At 42.1% G+C, this 22,767-nt stretch overlaps 1 protein-coding gene across 1 annotated transcript in view; it reads left to right on the top strand.

Moving 5' to 3' along the window:
• LOC114003037 (deubiquitinase DESI2-like) overlaps positions 1-22,767 on the top strand; it is a 56,701-nt gene that overhangs the window by 23,634 nt on the left and 10,300 nt on the right. Inside the window, exons 2-4 of the mRNA XM_027749561.2 lie at positions 9,627-9,699; positions 11,041-11,134; positions 12,146-12,287. Coding sequence (XP_027605362.1) covers positions 9,627-9,699; positions 11,041-11,134; positions 12,146-12,287 — 309 coding nt within the window. The remainder of the gene's footprint in view (positions 1-9,626; positions 9,700-11,040; positions 11,135-12,145; positions 12,288-22,767) is intronic.

Here is a 22,767-nt window from a genome sequence, read left to right as displayed (position 1 = left end):
TTCAGGAGATGCCCAGGCACCTCCCCTGGGAGGGGGAAGTTTTGCAGTCTCTTGAGACAGACTACGGATTTGTTGCCTTGGATCATGTGCAGTCCTCTGGTGGTAGAAGGCCTCAGGAATGAGTCTGAGGGGCGCTTTGGGGGTCTTTGATGGTTTATGACCCTTCTCAGCTGCCTCTCACAGAATGTCCTCTGTGTATGTGGTCTTCCAGGAGGTCAGGGATTACTCTTTCTGGTTTGTGTGGAGAGATTTTACCATCACACACCCAAAACCCTTCTCCTCCTTCAGCTAGGGCTGATTCTTAGCACAGCTGCTGAGTTTGGCTTTCTTTGTGGATAAATTCTTCTTCCCTGAGGCTTGTTTACTTCTCATAGGCCTGAGATAATTGGACAATAGTCTTATCTCAAGTTCTGGTCACAGTCCAAATTCCAGTTAGGAGGCATATTCGGGATGGGGGGGTGAGCGGGTGTGCTTCAGTGGTTCTTTGCAGTTTGACAAAAAGTCTTTCTATGATTTTGGCAATGTTTAAGACAATAACAACATTTCAGTTCATCACAATCACTTAAGGAGATGTTCCTACCAAAAGAAAGTTGAAAGTGTCCTGCGTGCAGCTGGTCAAAATTTTCAGTGTTGTGTGTCTGATGAGGGGGGCTTTATTGTTAGTCTATTGCATCCCTTCAGAATGGTGACAGCCTGGAAATTTTGGAGATGATCCTCCCTTTTCCTACCACTTGCCTAGAGGACATCTAGAGTGATATGTAGACTGGAGTGCATTTTCAAAGGATGCACTGAATGTCTGTTTTCTCTCTGTAATGCTGGACATCAGGATGGGGCTTGTCTTTTCTTTGGAGAGAAAGACTGGTAGAGGTCCACAGAAGACAGCAAAGTATCCTTACCAACAAGGAAAAAGACATGTTAATGTTTCTTGATCTGAGCAGGACCTAGCCACAGCATTACTCCTCATCTGAGAAATCATTTAACAGGCTTATTCATTACTACAGTTCTAAGTTACATCCTTTCTACAAAATGAAGGACAGAGAGCCCTGAGGTCATATTACTGACCCTACCATTTTATGTCAGGGTCAAGGCAGTTCCAGAGCCAAAGCATCTGCACTGTGCTTCAGATACCTCCTGGTAAACCAAGCTGTAGGGTATTTATCTCCCTATGGTTTGGTTTTGTTTTTTTTTTCAAATCACCTGAATCCTCTTTGGTGGAAAGCCTACTTCTTGACACACTTAAGCCTGGGCTGAGGGCTGACGATGCAGATAGGTGTGCTGAGTCTGAAATATGCTCAGCTGAGATGTTAGCAGCCTCACTGACATCAGCAAAGGAAAACATTTCGTACCATTCAATACTGTGTCATGCACAGGCACACTAAGGCTTTCTCGATATCTGGCTCTCAGTCATACCAAAGTTTTCTTGTTCTTTTTTGCTGCCAGCAAACTTCTAAGCACTTCGTCAAAGTCCCTCCTCTTTTTAAGCTGAGTATGTTGCTCCTACTTGAGTCTTTTGTATTGTTCTTAAGAAGTCTTCTCCCATAATTCATGTCAGCCCTTCAAATGTTTGCATATTTGTCATCTGCAGTCATGGCTTTGCCAAGCTATTAGCTCTTCTGAATTAATTCTTTTATGTCAGTCTCTTCATTTCCCTGATCATTTTGCTGCTGTTCTTTCTGCATACCTCTCAATTTGTCATCGTGAATGCATCTAAGGCAAAGGTATTATCCTTTCCTAAGTTTCTAACACATGTGAGTTTCTCAGGTACATTCCATGAGGTTTCTCAGGTACATTTCAGTGTAAACCTGCAACGGACGTGCTTTTTTCTGCCTTCGTATACTTGAGATTAAGACTGTACGTGGAAGTTGTCAAAATTAAGGAGATACGGCGTGTGAAGTGGTGTGCAGTAGCATGGATAGTCCTTCTGCAGGGCTGCTTATGAGACCACTGCGTGTGACAGGCTCTTGGCACTGGCACATGCTCCAGCAACTCCCCCACAGTGATTTCTGTTTGATGTCCCCAGTCCTACCCTGGCCCCTTCAGCTGAATCCTTCAGGCACAGTCAGTAATGAGGTTAAGGGAAGCAGGTGGAGGTTGGGAAAATGTCGTATTCCTTCTTGTATGCTGTAAACAGTTTACTGTAAATACCATGTTGTGTGCACAGACAGCCAAGATGGGCCATTAGTTATGACTGATGTGACAAACTCTTGGGATGGTGGATTCACTTTGCTGGTTTTGTGTGAACCTTCGAACAGAAGAGACAGGGATGGTCATTCTGCAGGGACAGAAAACAGTTGTTTAATTTAGCCAGCTAGTTGTCCTATGTCATTATTGGTAAGACAGGTTCCCATTCAAGTGGCAAAACATAAGTTGGATGAGTGTTCACCGTCCTCAACAAGAGTTAACAGTGGTAAATGTGTAAACTTCCTCACACATGTAGCTGCAGAAAGGAAGCTCTGCTCAGGACAATGCCTGCCACTAGTGTAACAAGGTAGAAAGTGGAACAGTAATGGAGAGAGCAGAAAATTGTAAGAGACTTGAAGTAATACCAGTATATTTAGCCAGAACTGTGCCTGTCCATTTATAGAATAAGGCTGTAAGTGGAAACAGTGGAGGTATCTCAATCTCACAGCTAAATCTTGTTTGTGATTTTTAATTTAAAATATTCTGAGTACACCTAAAAGTTAACTGCTGAAATGCTTACTGTTTCCTTTCCACAGCGTGATTAATACTTTCTTCTGTCCTGCTGTTCTTCCAGTAAAATCGCATTGCGTCACAACATTGAAGCATAAGTAGATTTCCAATCTCTCTCAGCAGCAGCATCAGTTTTTAATCCACATACAGCATTTTAGAAGCCTCTGAAATAAGCTCTTTATGCTTCATGATTGTAAAGATTTTAGTGTTGGCTTGTGCATCAGGCAATTCAGAAGCATATTATAATGTCTGAAAAGCCACAGTAAACTCTAAAGAAATTCCTTTCTGAAAAGACAGCTAAGGAATGTATTTAGTCCAACCTGAGAGGAAAAGAGCAGAACCTGGCTGAAGTAGAAGAGCTGCTGAGAGAGAGTTGGTTGTCACAGTCCCACAGAGGGTTGGCCTGTCATTCCTTTAAGGGGTGCAATTGAGCATCTTACCTTGTGTCTCTTCTCTTAGAATCTGTGGGTTTGCATGAGAGAATATGTTTAGCAGTGTAAGTTTTAAGTATCAGGCTGTCATTTTGCAGGAAATTCCTGTTCTAAGAGAGTGTATTAACCTGAGGGATGGAGAACTGTCCTCGACAGAAGCTCCTTTTATTGAAAACACAGCAGAGAAGAGGCAGTTGCACGCCAAAGGATGCCTTGTCTTTTTCTTCTTTCTCTAATATGACTTTGCTCATTCTTCAGCCAGTTCTCCTGTCCCTGTCCAAGTGTGAAGTGGGGTCCTTGTGTGGGGTCCTTGTGTAGCCCTGTATCCTTGCTTCATCAGAGCTATGTCAAGCTCTCTGGCTGCACTGAAGCTGCAGATTTCTCAGTACTTGAATGCTCTCCTGGAAGAAAACCTGTAGTTCCCAAGCTTTGATCAGTTCTGTCAGTTGGGTTATTTGCAAAAAGGCCAGTGCCTACACTCTGGGAACTGTTTTTCTTGAGACTTGAAAGTTATTGCCTATTGCAGCTGGAGGCTGAGCCTGTTTGTAAATATAGACCTGCTTACTGCAGTATTTTGTTTCTTTAACACTGTCTGGCATTTTAGGTGAAAGTTAGCATACCTGACTAAAGCAGTACCTTTGGCTAGCTGGATTTGGAGTGACCTGATGGCCTGTCACACCCTGGTCCATGACTTGCAGATTGACAGCTTTTGACAACAGTGATGAGGACCTGACATAGGAGGTGATCCTTCAGGCAGGAAGAGTCATGTCCGGGGTGTGCTGGAGTGAGAACCTACCCAGGCAGTTTTTCCCAAGTATGAAGTACCAAAGACGGTGTTGTAAGTTTGTAGCTATTTGCTGAAATCAGATTTATTTAGCAACTACTGGTGGATTTTTTTTCTATATGTTCATACAGAGTGTAAGAAAGGATGGCCTAGCATCTATTCAGTAGTGGATGGATCAGGTGGAGTGGAATATCCCACCTATTGGGGTGATAAATATAATATTGCTTAGTGTGTTGGCTGCTCAGAGAAAATAATACATGAGATACTCATGGAAATGATCTTGTCTCCAGAATTCAGGAAGCTGTTTAGTTAAATTGCTCAGCACATTGATGCAGGAAAGATTTTGATGACACACCATGGAAAATAATAGTCTGAAGTAGGGAAGCAAAGAGAAAGTTAGTGACAGAAACTTCAATGTTATAGTATGATATTAATTGATGGTAGAAGTTAGTGGTTACATGGATGGGCCTCTTCTGCCTGGAAACCCATGTTTCTGGTAAGAGTCCCCAATAACTCCTGCTCTGAAAAGTCCCAGGATGATATAATCTGCTAGTATCACATCATCTGCTTCTCCATCCTAGACCTAACAGAAGCATACCAGTATAATAAAGCTTTTTAGTTTCTTTCCTTTTTGGAAAGTTAGGGCATGGTTCACTGTTCCAGTGAGACTTTCACTTTTAACTCTGTGTGATGGATAGATGACGTGAATAACACAAGACCTGAATCAGAGTATCTCCCAGAATCTAAACCATCTCACCAGTTATTCTGATCTCTGAACCAAACCAACAGGAAATCAGAGAAGACTTGAATAAAATCTCAAAAATTTCAAATTCTGCTTCATCAGAGACCTTAATTAAAAGCTATTAACTGATACACTGCAAACTGTAGATGCAGAGGTTCCTCTCTGAGTTTCAGTTTTGAGTCCTGGGCTATCTGCTGCCTTTATGAAGCTATTACAGTCTGGTTAGCTTTCCTTCCTGCCTCTCTTGTGTATTGAGCAGTTCTCTGTCTCTGTTGAAGATGAAAATGAGACAGAATGCTCCAAGTCCCTCTGAGTAGGGTTTAGGACATGATTTTCCAGGCAGTATGCAATGCAGACATGAATCATAACTCCCTTTAAGACAGTATTGTATTCAATTCCCTGGGTCTTTTCATCTGACTGAACAGGCTGCAGATTTTTGTTTTTAATCTAAGCAATAACCAATTTACTTCAGAGATGAGTATTTGCTGATTGTTACTGCTGTTCTCATGCTCAGAATTGCAAACCCCTTGGAAAATGAGGCCAGCTTGTGCATGAGTGTACAAACCTGGTTTCAAATCTGGCTTGGATTCTCTCTTCCAGCTCAGCAAGTGACTGACATGTTCACTTTGGCATAGCTTGCTCCCGAGACAAGCCGTGGGCTGTGCCAAAGTGCTGTGAGGCGTTCACTGTGTGTTCAGTCACACACCGGAGGCAGACTCTACAGCACCCTGGAGACATGGGTGAGATGAGGACAGTACAGCCATGATTCAGAGCTGCCTTGTACTTTGGTCTTGCTATCAGTATCATATCAATAGAACCAAAATATAAATCAGACCCCACTTCAATTACACCCTTGTGTCACTGAAATTATTTGAAAAAAAGTACTAAATTAGAGTAGCTTCAGTTCAAATTTAGGTATAGCTGAGGTTGTTGCAATTCCATAATAGTTCATTAAAGGAATTAATACTGAAAAATACACCATTTAAATACAGAAATGTCCATGTGATGGTTGTAATCTTGCAACACCTGGCATCAGCCAGTGAAACATTCCTTTAACTCTGGTGGAACCTCCTCATCACCTGTGCTTCCAGAGCTGTCCCGCAGCCTGGTTCTCTGCTCCTGGAGTTGGGCAGGGTGGATTCCAGGAGCTGAAGTTCTGTGCTGGGAACCAGGGTAGTTGAGGCATAGGGTGGGCTTGTGATCTGACAGTGCTCTGTAGGTATGAGGTGATCAGGTCTCAACACATTACCCTAAGAAATACTCAATCAAGGAGAGGTTTTTGGAAGAAGAAAATGGTATAGCTGCAAGTGGCTTTCAGTTTAACTTTCTTGTTTGAAATATAAAGCATGACGCAGATGAGGCTCTGCAGATAGCCCTGATTTTGATAACTGGCAAGAGCATTTCTAATTTAAAAAGTCTTCCTTCTCTTCCTATTAGTTACCTCTCTAAGCAAAGCAGCTGGCGTGACCTGGGCATGTTTTGCTTGTATTGTTGCTGTGAGACAATAGCTCAGCCTGAGGGAAGAAGACAACCTACTTACCATATCATCTGGGAGTTGTTGCAGTAGGACTTGAGAAACCAGTGTTTCTCTGAAGAGAAACTTGCAGAGACTACCTGACACTATCTGAGGAGTTAACCCAGATAGTTAAAACTGCACCTTCAGTCAGTCTGCAGACCACACCAAGTTGAGCAGGAATGTTGATCTACTTGAGGGTAGGAAAGCTCTGCAGAGGGATCTGGACAGCCTGGATCGATGGGCTGAGGCGAATTTTATGAGGTGCAGTAAAGTGAAATGCTGGGTCCTGTAGTTGTGTCACAACCCAATGCAGCACTACAGGCTGGAGGCAGAGTGGCTGGAAAATTGCCCAGTGGAAAAGAACCCGGGGGTGTTGGTCAACAGCAGCTGAACATAAACCAGCAGTGCCCAAGATGCCACGAAAGCCAATGGCATCCTTGCTTGGATCAAAAATAGTGTGGCTGGCAGGACCAGGGAAGTAATTATCCCCCTGTACTTGGGTGCTGGTGAGGTGGCACATCAAATCCTGTGTTCAGTTTTGGGGCCCTCACTACAAAAAAGACATTGAGATGCTAGAGTGTGTCCAGAGAAGGGCAACAGAGTTGGTGAAGGGTCTGGAGCACAAGTCTTATGAGGAGAAGCTGAGGGAACTGAGATTGTTTATCCTGGAGAAAAGGAGGCTGAGGGGAGACATCATTGCTCTCTACAACTACCTGAAAGTAGGTTGTAGTGAGGTGAGGATCATTCTCTTCTCCCAGGTAACAAGTGACAGGACAAGAGGAAATGGCCTCAAGTTCTGTCAAGGGAGGTTTAGAATATAGAATATATATAGAAAAATATCCTCACAGAAAGTGTTGTCAAGCATTGGAACAAGCTCACAAGGAAGTGGTGGAGTCACCATGGCTGGAAATATTAAAAAAATGTGTGGATATGCCACTTAAGGACACAGTTTAGTGGTGAACATGGTAGGGTACCATGGCTGGACTTGATGATCTTAGAGGTATTTTCCAACCTTAATGATTCTATGATTCTACAAGATTTGGGAGATCAAAGAACTAAACTGAGAGTTATGTGTCCAGGGAAGACAGGCTTTTGTCCCTGTGGTAGTTTACTTTGGCTGAACGCCAGGTGTCCACCAAGGCTGCGCAGATCTCCACCCCCCAGAGGGAAAAGGGGAGATGAAAAAAAAAAAGGTAAAAACCCGGGATTTACCAAGAAAGGCAGTTTTATATTTATATGGAGAAAAAGGAAAAAACTAATAACACTACAAACACATAGGCAAAGGAAACTAACAGTAAAATTCTACTTCCCACAGTAAGCGAAGTGCTCTTTCTCTTTCCTCCAAGGAGCAGCCGTCCTGCTGGATAGCTATCATGGAAGAGAGTGAGCTACTTCCTCCTCCCCTCTTTATATCTGAGCTGATGTAGCATGGTATGGAATATCTTCCGAGTCAATATGAATCAGGTGACTTATCCTAGGTTTCCTCCCAGGAAAAGGAAATAAACCCACTACAGTCCCCTGGTGTCATATGTGGCCTCCACCTCTGTATCTTCTTCCCCAGTTAGAGTCGGGATGTTCCTGGTGCAGAGGACAGGGCAACAGAGAACTGTGGAGAAGGGCAGTAGAAGGCAAGGGCACCTAAATACTAGGCCTGGTGTTCACCAGAGGGTTCACCGCTAACATGCTGTCCCAGCTGGCAGAGGTTGAGAGCTACCTGACCCAGCTCCAGTTTAATGCTCTGATGTATCCTAAAAAACAAGAGTTTGCATAATTCAAGTAAAGAGGTAAGTGGAGGTTACACAAGGTCTGCAGAGAGCAGTGGGCAGGGGTCCAGCTGGGGTCAGGTGGTTTGCCCTCCAGCAGCAATACATCATTTGTGATAAGAAAACTTGCAAAGAACAAGTAGCATTACAGCATTTTCTGGAGGGAAATGGAACTGTACTCTGGCTGTACTGCCAGAGGCAAGCATTTTTGGGGACATGGTTTAAGGTATCAAGATTGGCTATACATTAAGTCAAGCCTGGGACTACGCTTTTCGTATCAAAGCTACTGTGTTTTTTCACAGTAGCAGTGGTCTTGCAGAAAACATTTTCAGGTGATTTACAGAACTACTGCAGTCATAAATACATAAGCAGTGTGAGTACAGTAGTTGGAATATGCCAGACCTCTGGACACCTGACAGCAGAGGGGTTCTTACTCATACCATGGCAGGTCAGTGACACCAGACACAGGGAAGGTGCAGCTTACTCTGGCTCCACAAGAAGCTGCCCACCAGACCCAAAAGAGAACTTTAGTTTAATGAACCTGTCATGTCCTTGTACGGGAACAAGTGAACAACACTCACTTTCCTTGCAGTGCTCGATTAAAACAAGAATTTAGTTGCTCTGAGTTACCAGAGACATATCTTCACTGCACAGCAGCTGTAAGTGAACTGTAAATATACCAGGCATGTGCAGTTTGCTCAGTGCCTGAAAACATAATTTCTGTAGCAGCACAGCTCTGCAGCTGACCTAATAAATGCTGGTGCTGGGCAGGGCTAATTATCTCCAATGCAGCACTGCCCTGGCATGGCTGTACAGCTTCCCACTCCAGAATTAGCTTAGCTGGGACTTGTTTGGGTGTCTGTGCTGTCCTTCACGGTATGGTGGAAATGGTGGAACAGCATCACATGCATACACTAGACTGCGGCATTACTCTGCTCTAAATGTAATGGGGAAGTGCTGGGCTACAGAGCAACAGTCACTTAACAGCTCCTCTTGAAAATTTGTCTGACTTGTATGGTTTGGTCATCTTGGACCTAATTTTGGAACATCAAGCCCTTGTCTCTTCTGAAATCAGTGCTTGATAGTATATGGTGCCACTGAACAAAATGTTGACTAGCATGCTCTAAGTTCCTTTTTTTTCTATAAAGCAGTTACCAATGTTTGATAGATAATTACTAAATAGTGCCCCTCTGACCTATCAGGGTAACAGACCTGTGTCTCTATGATCTTTTTGCTTAAAACCAAAATACTAATAAGTAGATATTGGGAGGTGATGTAAAAAGGTATGCGGAAAATAATTGGGGATTCTCTTACTCCAGATTTTGAGATCAAATAAGGCAAGTGAATTGATAAAACTGGCTCAGTGTCAGGTATTTAAGTGAGAAGATAGATAAATAATTGCACATCCTGTAGCAACTGGGTTTATGGAGGTTCAGGTTGTTATATCTTAATACAGGTTAGTGCCTTATGTGGAAAGGATTAGATGAGCATTTTTGGAGACCTAATTCCAGCCAGCTGTATAAACACAGTGCCCACTTCTGTTGGTCTGTAAGGAGTCTCAATTTGTTTGTCTCTAGATAATTTCAAAATCACTCTTCTCCGTAAGAGGAACTGGGGAGATAGGGGATATATCCTAGACCAAGATCATTTGTTTCTTTTCCACTAATGCTTTCCAATTCCCACTTTTCTTTTACTTTAGTACTGGATAAATGAATACACCTCCACCTTGGGGATTGGTGTCTTCCACTCTGGCATCGAGATCTACGGCAGAGGTATGAAGTATTTCCTTTTCACTACCTGCAGAACATGGGACAATATATGCCTAGTCTGATATGGAAAAGTATCCCAAATTTACAGCTTTTGGCAAGGAATGTTTTGAGGAATGAAAAACTCAGCCAGTTCTCTTTTTAGAGTCCATTGTGCGGTCAAGGAGGAACTTGTGCAGTTCTGTCATGAACCATGTAGCCCTTCTTACTTTTAGCATGTAACTGCAGCCTGTAAGCTTGTGCAGGTGGGAGCAGGATGGCAGATAGGAGGAGATATGTTGGAAAGCCATTCCAAGAGTAGTGAAGGAGAGGGATAGAGAATGGGAGAAATGAAGGAGGGCAGAGAGGCAGATCAGTAGTGTTTTAAGATCAGTGGTGTTTTAACACCTGCATATGTGTTTATGCTAATTCCCTGTCAGGGTAAATCCATTTTCCAGTCATTCTTTATGAATGCCTATGGTCTAGAAATCTTGTAATCTGGGTTTCCATATTTTGGAAACCGTTCATTTGAAACAGCAGACTTACAGAGAAAAGAAAATGTCTTGTAAGACTTTTGAAATTGTCTGGATAGACCTAAAGCTGATTAGAGCCACCCACTGCAAAAGGTGAAGTCAAGGGATCTGGGGAAACAGCTGTAGTGCAGTGAAGGATGGGCTAACATCACTGACTTTCTTTTTCCTTCTTCAACATTAAATGGGAACGGCTTGGGCTACTCAATCCTGGTATTTTTACCCAGTGCTATTCAGCAGACAGAATCCCTGAGGTGCCATTTCCATCTCGAGCACAGAGGCTTTCACAGGCCCTGTGAGATGGCCTGTGGGACACCGTGAGGACCACAGGCTGTGTTTCACAGGCCATGCAAGGTGGCCTGTATGACATGGAGGGACTGTGTGCTGAGGCAGCAGAATGCAATCAGCCTGGCTTTCTGCAAAGACTTCCTAATCACTGCCTGTAAATACCGCTGAAAGATTTGATTTCTCCCTATTCTAGAAAAGACTTCTCAAAGCTCAGTAGCACCACTGGCAGCCTCTCACAGTTTATCCAGATGCCTTCAATGCAGAACTTTCCACTGAGAGGAAGTCACCTGGGTGGGCACAGAGGCAGACTCAGAAAGTTTTCCTGGTGCTGTGGGAAAACAGTAGTGTTAGCATGGAGGGAGGCTGTGAGGGCACCCTCAGTCTGACAGGTAACCAGAGAGTGAAAAAGGCTTTCTGAGTCTGGTTGAAAAAGATTTTGGCAATAGCCCAGGCCCTGGTGCTGATGTTGAGCTGTGCAGACAGCTGCCATAGACTTTTTCCTGACATGGCGTTAATTCAATTACTCACAGCCTGTTTCTCTCCTTGTCAGAGTTTGCCTATGGAGGGCATCCCTACCCTTTCAGTGGGATTTTCGAGATCACACCTGGCAGTGCGGTAGAACTTGGCGAGACCTTTAAATTCAAGTAAGGGCCCTTTTCTACATCTTCTCCCCTGCCCCTGGTAGCCATCAATGTTGGAGGAGCAGGGATGTCCTGTCCTCTGGGTCCCCCCTTCACTCTCCTCATAAGTGCCCTCACTGCACCCTTTACACGATCCTAATTCAAAGGCAGCCCTGCAGGGATTTTGGAGATAGATAAAAGAGCATGTACACCAATTAGGGAACAGTGCTGAACTGTGTTTGTCAGGGATTAAAAGCATGTTTACAAATGAGTGCAGTTCTCTTTTCCTATTTTTTTTTGTTTTCTGTTCTCCCAGTTTCACCTGTTACACAGAGCCAATGCACAGGGGAAAAAATAAAACTTCTCTTTTTATGACTAACTTCTATTTGTGGATACCGCAAAGAGTACCTGAAGTCATCTCCTGTGTTTATTGTTGCTCTGTCACAAGGGACAGACTGGCTGCCAGAGGAGTCTGGGAGGATGCTGCATTCATGTGTTGTTCAAGGTGCTCGATGTGGGACTGTGGGTCAAGGAAATGCCCGTGGCAGGTGGCGCTTGACCTTCTCAGACCACCTGTTCATGTTGAAGGTTGCTGGAGACTTTTATAATAACCGCTATGGAGTGAATATTGGGAGAAGCGATAGGTTTCTGCATGTTTTCAGTCTGCTTCTTCCTGGCCCACCCCATGGGAACCCTCTCAATTGTGAAAAAAAGGTATCTCCTCTGTCATAATGGAAATTTCTGTTGTGGGATGATGGGCAGAGTGAGAGCAGACTCCCAGAGCTGAGACTGCCCTGGTGGTGAGCAGGAAGTTCTCGGGGCTGTTGCCTGTGTGGTAACCTGCTTTGTGGAAAAGCTGGGAATATTTTTGTGCCATTCTATTAGTAAGAGTCTCTGATAGCCTCAGATATGATGTCCATAATGTTTAAGCCTGTCCTTCTTGCCAATGTCTGATCATTTTCTTCTCCCTTAGTATGTATCATGCTCTTCACTGTACCTTTCCATGTTTCCTGTTGTGTGTTTTGTTTTAACTAGAGAATCCATTGCCTTGGGCACCACAGACTTCACAGAGGAGGATGTGGATAAGATTATGGAAGAGCTTGGCAAGGAGTACAAAGGAAATGCATACCACTTGATGCACAAGAACTGTAATCACTTTTCTGCTGCTCTGGCTGAGGTGGGCACAGATGGGTTTTTTTTAATTTATTTTTTACTTCTTCAGATATGTAGTAGTGCTCACAGAAAGGGAACTGGAGTCAGCACAGCCTGCCAGATTGGAGCCCATAGCCAAATCTCCTGTCTCTAGCCTTAATATTTTTGGAAGCCTTTTGCTGTTGAAAGGGATTGGATCAGGAGGTGGAGATATGGTAGGTTTATCACATGTTTTGTCTAAACTTTGTGGGAAATTAGGAGTACCTGTAATTTGTTTCACTGAACAGGCACTGAGCAGGAATTGGAAGGACAGACCTGGTTAGCATACAAATATGCATTTTAATAACAAACATAAATAACCGTACACGATCTCCAAAGGCATAAAAATGGTTTATAAGTGTTCTGAAAACAAAAATTTGCAGTATTCAGGAAATGGATGTTCTTTTTCCTCATTTAATGTGCACCATCCAAAACACAATAAAAAAAAAGAATTGATTTTTTCATAGACATCTTTGGTGCTTATTCATTTCCATGTTCTCAAAACCACTGTTAATTATAGCAAAGCTGTTATTTCTCTTCAGACACAACTGAAGCACAGAGACAAATTTATCCCAGCTATCTGCTGATTTGGGGTATCTGACTTTCTTTATTCCCAAAGTTCTGATTATTTTGGGGGGAAGCTGCCTTCCTCCTCACCCCTCCAGATGGGATGTTTAAAGTGCGTTTCAATTAATGTGTGAGCATTCAACATTTGTGTAAATCTGAATTCTGGATCTTGACCCAGTGCCAGAAAAAGATGGGAAAAGCATAAGATGGAAGTGACCTCCCATAAAAACTATTTCTGTGCTTTCCATAGTTGTTTTATGGCAAACACAAGGAGAGAATATCATTCATTACACTAGAGTATGACTGCCGTAATGGTGAAATTTTCATTTCGCCTTCTGGAGTCCCCATTCTCATTCATTACACATCTCTTGCCTTTCTTCATCATATGGGACAAGAGTCCTATGCCAATAACTTCTTTTGCCTCAAGTGTCCATTCAGCCCCAAACAAGCCCATCATAGATCCCAAATGAGATGTGTAGAAAAAATACTACATAATTTCATAAGAAATTCCCTAGTGAATCTAAGAATCAGCAATTAATTTACAAGTGACCTGCTTAGGCTCTAAGGGACACCAACTCTCTATTGGTTTCATCCTTACTAATTATATATAGAGAAAATGACTTAGTCCTTTCTGTAAATGTTAGTGAATTAAAACAAACAGGAGGAAATTGAATTGGTACAAACAGAGAATGAAGTTTCAAGCAGTACAGAGCAAATCAATATTAGCCACACAACTAGTCTGGAGTCAAATAATCAAGTTACTACAGAAAATGGAAACTTCAAAAATTATGAAGGAAACCCAGGAGAAAGCTATGTGAATATTAGGGAAAGGTAAATAAAACCCTTTACCTGCAGCAGTGAAATAAAGTCATTGCTTATTATGTACTTTGATAGGTAAAACTTCTTTGTGAGGGGATGAGGGGTGAACAGTGGTGAACAGTGACAGGACCCAAGGGAATGGCCTGAAGTTGTCAGGGGAAGTTTTAAGTTGGATATTAGAAAAAGGTTCTTCTCCCAGAGGGTGGTTGGGCACTGGAACAGGCTCCCCAGGGAAGTGGTCACAGCACGAGCCTGACGGAGTTAAGAAGCTTTTGGACAACACTCTCAGGCACACGGTGTGACTCTTGGGGATGGTCCTGTGCAGGGCTAAGAGATGGACTCGATGATCCTTGTGTGTCCCTTCCAACTCTGCATATTCTGTGATTCTGTGTCCAAACCATAAGCTCACAGCCACTTTTCCTTGATTCTACTGCTACATATCAGTGAATCCCTCACTACCCCCTCCTTATCTAGCCTTCCAAACACAAGTCAAGTAAGACATCTTATAAAAAAAACTAGTAGGGTATTTTAAATTTTGCTTTCAACATGCCTTCAGTGAGCATCTTTATAGGAGTGGAATTTAGGGTTAAGTTTTCCTGCAAGAGCTTTCTTGGTGGATTCCAAGTGCTCATTCACTGCTCCGTAACCTGTCTAGATAATAAAGCAACAGCCTGAATGGCGAGTTCTGACACTTCTGCTCCCAGGAGCAGAATTTACTCAGGATTTACGTCAGTTTAAATAAAGCCTTCAAAGGCAAGAAGGATTTTTTTTGTTGCTGTTGCTCTTCACATATGCCTGTGTTTATCAACCCTCTCTAAAGCATTACAAATGCAAACCCAGGGGAGCTGAACAGCAGGCCCAGGAGCAGAATGTCCTAGATAGTCTCTAGCATGGGGATATAGAAAATGGGAGCTGAAATTATTATAAAAATTGCTGGTAGTAAGGCGCTAAGCAGAAGTCCTAGCCATCCAATGTGCCTCAGTCAGCATGAGAAATATGTGTGGCTGCCTTGCAATGGATATCTCCATCTGTTTTGGTAAACACAGTAATTTGGCAATCGTGTTTAAGAGCTGGGTGAGAAGTAGCACAGCTTATCTTGGGATACTTCGGACCTCTTGAAGGAAAGACTACTTGAAATCTGTTGAGACAGAACCTGCTTGAACTGGAAGCAATGAAAGTTTCTATTCTCATTTGTCAACATCTGATTGCTTGCTCAACTTTACAACTTAAGTGATTTTTTTTCTTCTTCTTGCTGTAGTTTCCATTAAAACTAAACAACCCAAAAATCACTCCATTGGGAAGCTCCAGTCTATTCCATGTAGAGCTATAAGATGCCTCACAGTGCACAGAACATGCTCTCCAGATGATGTTTGGCTCACAAACCTGTGTAGATATGTGTCACCATAGAGGGCAGAAAACAGAAATTGTACTTATGCCCTAAAATCAATTCCAAGATGAGTCTCTTTAGTGTTTGTTTTGCTCTTCAGGCCCTTCACCTGTGAAGGAGCAATAATAATAATAATAATAATAATAATAATAATAATAAGAATAAGAAGAATAAGAATAAGAATAAGAAGAAGAAGAAGAAGAAGAAGAAGAAGAAGAAGAAGAAGAAGAAGCAGCATCTATTTATGCATAGTCATGTTATGTGGCAGTTAAAGACAGTAAACTTGAAAAAGTATCCAAAGAATTAAAAGAAAATATGTAGAAATTTTACTCAACAGAATGAAATTATGCATTAGAACTGGGATTTAATTCCAGCCACAAATAAAAGCAGGCAAGGATTTTTAAGTAAGTGTAAATTCTTGGTCTCTATTGCTGTAGCCCCAATGGAAGGTGATGCTATCTGTACTGCAATGCCCTTTCACCCCAGAGAGGGGTCAGGGTGGAGGATACTTTTTAGTTTGAAAGAGAGAATGACCAGCTGTGCTTCCAAACAGCCTTTTAGGCTTTTCTGCTCATGGGCATAAGCAGTTGCAGACAATCAAGGAGATGGTTGTTCTGAGCCTTGTGGCTAAAGCCAGGCAGATCACTTCCCTGCTCTGTGCCCAAGTATCTCCCCCTTGTATACTGGATAATTTCCTTCCTTCAAAAAGGGCCCTGAAATCTTTCAGTGACAGCTCTTTCATCTGCCAATGTTAATTATCTGGTTTATGGTTTTTAGCATTCTTTTCAGCATGGAAAACCAGAGATAGAGCTTTATAGCCAAGTGGTGATGTATGAGTTAATGCATGTTTATGCAAATGCATCTAACAAGCCTTGAGATTTGGTTGTAGGCCTGTGATAGGTAGCTGTGTTTGGTAACCCTAATTTCCTTATCTGACTTTGGGCTTGCTAATTAGCGTCCAGACAGATGTTGCCCTGGTGGAAGGGCCATGGCCTGGGAGAATAATACCATCTGGTCATGCAGACTGAGGGCAAATGTAGCCATGTGTGCTGCTGGCTGAGGTCACAATTCTGAAGAGGGAAGGGAAAGGAGGTGTAAGGTTGGCTCTACTTCCCATATTGGCTTCCTCAGGATCACACTGTGAGACAACGGTCACATGTCCAATTGCCACGACCTGTAGGACAGGTTCCTCATTCTTGGAAGGACTGCTAAATTACAGGAGCTGGGCTTTATTTTCAGATATTTGTTTTCTTTTCCTTTACCAGTGTTCTCTCAGTAAATAAAACATCCATTCAGAAATCTTCTGTCTACATTTGTTAAAGAAAGATTTTTCTGCCGAATTCCCATTTAATACAATGATGCCTTGGGTTCTACCATGAGAACTGGTATTTGTAGTCTTCAACAGTTACATGCAGGCTGACTGCTAATGGTTAGGGGCATGTCTGGACCTATGATCACGACTCTGCCATTTGGCCATGCATCTTGAAAAATCCCTAGACTATAGGAAGTTCAGCACAGGCAGATAAGCTCTGCTTAACCACTGGACATGCCTTTGACCTACTATCTACCTCTGGAAAAACTCACTTTGCAGTGCAGCCTCATTGTGTGCTGCTGTGGCATTTAGCCTCTCCCCGCAATGCCATGCATCTCATCTGAGTCTTCTGATCTTCCTGCCCACATTCACTTGTAGGCTGCAAAGGGCTTTGTTACTCTCTAATTGCCACTTAGCTCTGAATTTTCCCTACTCCCTACTGCAGACTGCCAAGCATATTCACCTTGCTCAAGACTTAGTTCTCTCCCTCCTTTGCCAGTTCCCTACAGACTTTTAATGAGCAGTGACTGGATCAAAGAAGCATGGCTGGGTCTCCTCACAAAGCAGCTCCTCTGGAAAGAAAACATAGAATGCCCAAGTTTCAGCTGCAGGAGTTCAGACTTCAATCTTCCCCAGTGCCATTTCATGGCAGTCTTATCAGTAAGTGATTCAGTGAACATGTTGCATGATCAGGAGTCTCTTCCTGTGGATTCTTCTTCATCAGGAACTTTGGGTTTTTTTAAGAAGTCAAGAACTACCAGAAAGCATAAGTGTCTGCCTAATAAGTGCTGCACACCATCTTAATTAGTTTTGAAGGACGTTCTGATGTAAAGTAGGGCAGAATTTCCTAGTGGATAATCATGAGAAAATGAGAAAGAAATCAGATGCACTCCCTGTGCATTTGCCCAGCTTTAACTTAAGGTCACTGGTACACACACCACTTAATACCCCTTTGCAGTCTCCCTTTACCCTCACCATTTATGTCCGTGTAGGAAAGCGAGAGGAGCTTGATTTAAATCAGCACTCTGACTCCTGCAACATGGTGTCATACCTGTATTTATAAATCACTTAAGCAAATTGTTTGTGGGTTAAAATGAAGAGGTTCATCAAACTGTGGTTAGCAATTTGCCTACAAGAAGTTTACTCCTTTCATGTTGCTTATGTTGACAGTTCTGAAAATCAAGTAGTATCCATACCATACTCTCTAAAGAAACCGTCCAAGAGTATGGGCAATCCTTATGGAGGACTTAGGCTTGCAATTTATGCAAAGAAAAATCAGTCAAGCCATGAGCAGCAGATCCCAAACTTCCCATCCTATTCTGAGCTTATGTTCCTTTCTGTGTTTCAGTACTCCAGGGGGTTTTCATTCTGATGAAGTTATGCACGTATGGGGAATTCAGTTAGGACTATGTCAATATTGTATAAAGCCCTTCTGTTTGATCATCTGTTTTTAAGTTACTTTGTTCCAAACAATCCCCCATGTATACTTACAGCAATATGTTCAAAAGGCCCTTCAAGGAATTGCAAAATATTTATGTTCTTTATGAGTTGTCCTGGCTGATGAAAAAGGGTATTTAAACTCTGCCAGATGGAAAAAAACATTGGCTTTTGAACATTAAAAAAGCATTTTAAAACAAAAAGAAAGGGTAAAACAATTAGTTCTTTCCATAATATGAATTGTTGAGTTTCCTGATTCTTTCAGAACATGGAGACGTGAGATAGCAAAAGAACAGAAGTTACAAACTGCTGTAAAGCAGACATAAAGGAAGAGGAATACATTTGTGGTTTCAGGAAAAAGCCAAACTCAAAGAAATTCCTGGACTTTAAGTTCCCTTGCAAGGACCTGCAGGTCTGAGGTCCCAGTCTTGCCACTGCTTTGCAGAAGCACTTGTCACTGCAGCAGTGGCCACAAGGAAGTATGACGTGAGGTGCCAAGAAAGATTTGCAGTTATATACTATGTCACGAAAACTGTAAGGTAGGAGTACACAGACAGAGGGAATTGTGAAATTGCTGTCAGGTGTTTTTCAGTGCAAGATTTCCCTGCAAGTCTACTCGGACTCGTGGAAAGCAGATATTAGGTGAGGCACAAGCATACTTGGGCCAGCTTGTACTTCTGAACACACATAAAGGTGAAAGGTTGATTGACAGGGTTCAAATACGGGCATATGATATCAAGATCTGAGCCCTGCTGATGTGTGGGCATATGGTGAGTGTACAGTGCCTGAGGACAGGTTCTTTAGAGGAGGTAGCAGTAACTAGAGGATCAGAGGGAGGATGAAGGTTTTCTGCTGTGAAGTTCTCCAGCTTGGCAATTTTCCTCAGTGTTGAGTGTAAGGATCACACCATGTCACTGAATCTTAGACTTTAAAAAAGGTTTTGCTGCTTAGCCCATTCACAAACAGAAGACAACTCATTTCACTTCCCACCAGCAATTTTCTATGCTTCTGAAGTTTCCTAAGTAAGCCATGGAGCTTTGTTCTTACCAGAGTGATGACAGTTGCTACAGCACATCTCAGAAAAGGACATACCACCAAGGGAAAGGAGAAAACCACCTTTGAATCAGCACCATAACTGGAAGATAAGTGGAATGACTTAAGGAAACTAGTCCTTCTCCTTCCATTAATGTGATTACTGCCAAGCAACTGGAATTATCCCTATTTAAGGAAACTCTTCAGCACCTTGCTATAGGACATATGGTGCATAATTATCAAAGAAGTGTGGCTTCTGAGCACCAGGGAAGAGCCCCTTTTAGTCCCCAACAGCCTTACTAATGGTGGAATAGCAATAAAGTCAGTGGGTCTTATGGGCTCTTTTGCTAAGATATGAAGTTGATGCTTATCATAATTAGGAAATTAATTGTGAGGCAGTGGTTTCATTCACCTAACAAACTGCTGATGTTGGAACTTTACCTGAGAACAGCAGTGGCAGAAGGTTTTATTCTTATATCATGTCTTTCCTCCATCTTCTTGAAAGAGGAATGATATGCTTTTGATTTTTATGAGTAATTTATCTTAAGTACTGGAAAAGATCAAACTCCTCTGTATACCCTGAGAAACACCCAAGTGATCTGGTAGGAATTTCCTCAGAGTCAGTGACAGCAGAATCTCACCACATCACTGAGGGGTGACGAAGCACAGTTAAAAATCCCTATTTGCTTCCAAAATTATCTCATCTTTCTCTTATACCCAGAGAAATCTCTTAAAAAAAATCAGGCCTAACTGTAAAGTTAGTGTCCACATTTCATCATTCTTCATAAGGCTATTTAAGGTCATTTGGATTTGAGGAATTAAAAACTCTTCAGGAAAACAGATTGCTATCTCATTATCCAGCTTCCTTTTGTACCCACTGATCCTTTCCACCCCTTTATTCCTTTAAATATTAACGAATCTGTTTCCTTATTTCTCATAATTTCTTGATCCAAATGACTGGACCCAGGGGACAGGAGTCAGAGACGCCATCTGGGTAAATGGCTAAAATCTGAACTAATTATTAGAGTTGAGCTGGGATTTTTGGAGCAAAGCAAGTCATCAAAAGAGGAGCCTTTTAGAAGGATCTGATAGTTTTATAAAACTTTTGCTGGGATGCTCTGTGGGTTCAAACAAGGCTTTTAGCTGATGAGACATACTCATTCACAAGTAACTGAGAGAGAGAAGCTTGCTGAGGTGCATGAGAGAAAATTGGATTAAAGATTTATTTACTTTTTTTCTTATATTTCGGCAAAAGTTCTGAATATCAGCCACAAGATGTTCTGAAGCAGAGTCCCTCAGCCTTTCTTGTGGGAACTGTCCTACTTTAATTATTTACATAAATAGGGAGATAACACATTTCAGCAGAAGAGAAAGGCCTGAATCAGAATTTTTGTGCTTCTTGTTTTAGAAACTCATTTTGAACTTGTTGAAATTGCAGATGTTTCTAGAGAGAGAATATTATTTTGGCGAACTGGGGATCTTGTTCTTGGGCTGAAGTGGCCTTGAAAAATACACCTAGAGGTTAACAAAGTGAGCTTGGCCCATTCTTTGTTGACACAGGAGGAAAAGAGAGTCTTCTAAGCATTTGAGGTATCTTAGGTCAGCCTTGGAAAATTCTTTAGCATCCTAGATGAGGCTGGCTACTAGAGGGCAGGGATTATGAACCCTGTCACAATTGAATGCTTTGCAGCCTGTCTTAGACCTGCAGCACTTCATACTCAACCTGGGAGGTAAATAGCTTCCAGTCTCATGAAGTCAGTAACCTCAAATTGGCCTTAAAAGATGGTCTCTCCAATAGGAAATATCCTGAAGATTAACAAATGGAGTCCGCACAGTGGATCCTGCAACCTGATGGTTACAGAGGACTGCAGCAGGCATCTAGCATACCCAATATTGATGACAACACAGTGATATTATTACATCACTGCATGCCAGATGGGATGGAAATGCTTGGTGAAGCCACACATCCAAATCTCCTTGGGAGGTAGGGGATGATCTTGGTGCAATCAAGCTTGCTTGCTTGATCACTGGATCTAGGATGGACCTTCCTTTGTGTTACTGGTAAATATCTGCGCTACTGATAGTAGCAGAGAGAGGCATTGTCATTGCATATCAGTCTGATAGCAGGAAATACATATCACTTGTGACTGCAGTGCAGCAGGAGATATCTTTGTGATTGGCTTTACAGCTGTCTGGTGTATACTTCCCTGATGGTGTGGCTGTCTCAGCTGTGCTTTGTCAGGGTGGTTGGAGCTTTGGTAGAACAGAGGGACTGTATTTTACTGGTAGAGGGTGTGGAGCTGTGCTGAAGTGACAGGAGACGGTGGTCAGTACATATTGTTTTCTTTCTGGATAATCAGCTGTCTTTTTTCAGCCACAGCAAAACTGACAACATATAACAAACCCGCATCAGAATCCTACTTTCCTCAGAGAAGTTTAATTTTCAGCAAATTCTCTGAAAGAAGGAAGGTTTGCTGAATCAAGGACCAAATGAGGACAGTTTTTAATCATCAGTTAATAATTCAAGACTAAAGGTTTTCAGGTCCATCCCCAGGCACATGTGAGTTTTCATCATAAAGTTATTAAAAACCAGGAAGCTCTCCTTACCCTGAAAGCTATGAGAGAGAAAGGCTTAAACATGAAAGAAGGGAGATTCAGGTGGCATTTGAGTCACAGGCAAAAGCAGCAGAAGCTTTTATAAACCAATCTTTAGCAAATCCTAAGTAGACAAGTAATACTCATGTTTTCTTTAGTCAGCAATTGCTTTTCAGCTGCCTCTGTTGCAGAGGAGGTAGGTGTTTTGTTGAGTAAAAACCTAAGTGCAATTCTGTTAATGGCAGGGGAGAAAAATGCTCCCAACAGACATAAAGGACAGAAGGAAGTGAACGAACAAACAAACAAATAGCCACAGGACAAGAAAGAACATTAGGAAAGCTTTATTTCCCGGTGCCTGAGCCAGTCCTCACTGAAGCTGATGGAAAGCTTTGCTTCATTGCAGCAGCCTTTGAACGTTGTTAGCTCTATGGGGAACAGACTATGTTTGTTTTCTGGTTTTTAGTTGCCATGTATGTTTAGAATAAGCTTATTTATAAAGATGCACCCTGCACCCATAAATTTATCCTCATGGTTTCAGATTTTTCCTTTTGTTTCTTCCTGTATGTATGCACAACTTTGACTGCATGCAGTTAATTAACTGCTATATCACATTTCCAATGTGGTGTCTCATGGGAAAATGTGGAAAATGACATTTCCAGGTGTAGTTTGTCTATCAGATGAGATATTTGAAGTCTTTGGGAATTTCTTAGAATGAAGGCTGCTATAAAAACATATTTTTTCCCATCATTAATCTCTCTAGCCTTGCTATCATGAATGAGTCCATAGGCCAACAAAAATTATTACTAGGATAACTCTTATATGTACTTTTCAGCTCTCAGTCCATCTTCTTTCTCACTCTCTACTTGTGCATGGGAATAATATGAGGAGGGAAGTAATTTGAAACAGAAATCAACACTCCCTAAGTGGCAAGTTTTTAGCACATCATTTCAACTTTTTGGAAAAGGGGTCCTTTTGCCACATATACCTCTGCAGTCACTTTAGGTTTTCTCTTTAATGTGGTCTATCTAGCAAAAAAATATTAAAATTGAAGATATTTTAAGAAGAAATTAAAAAAAAAAAAGTGAGCTCTCTGGAGTTGGTGTAAATGTGGGTATTTTTATCCATCTAATTTATTTTTCTGCCTTTTGCACCTGCCTTGGCAACCTGAGACCTCTGTTTCCTTATCTGTTATAAGTAAGCATGATTCCTTGGAGCTAAGTTAGTTCACACTATCTGGGGAGTTCATCTCTAGTCACACCATCATAGAACCTTTGAGTCTCTGTGTGCAAATGCCTGAAAAACATGCTTCATTTCTAA

Source organism: Pipra filicauda, unplaced genomic scaffold (assembly GCF_003945595.2).
Source record: "Pipra filicauda isolate LSUMZ 115617 unplaced genomic scaffold, ASM394559v2 scaffold6_size6359152_pilon, whole genome shotgun sequence".
Taxonomy (NCBI): domain Eukaryota; kingdom Metazoa; phylum Chordata; class Aves; order Passeriformes; family Pipridae; genus Pipra; species Pipra filicauda.
This window is presented reverse-complemented; position numbering and strand designations above follow the sequence as displayed.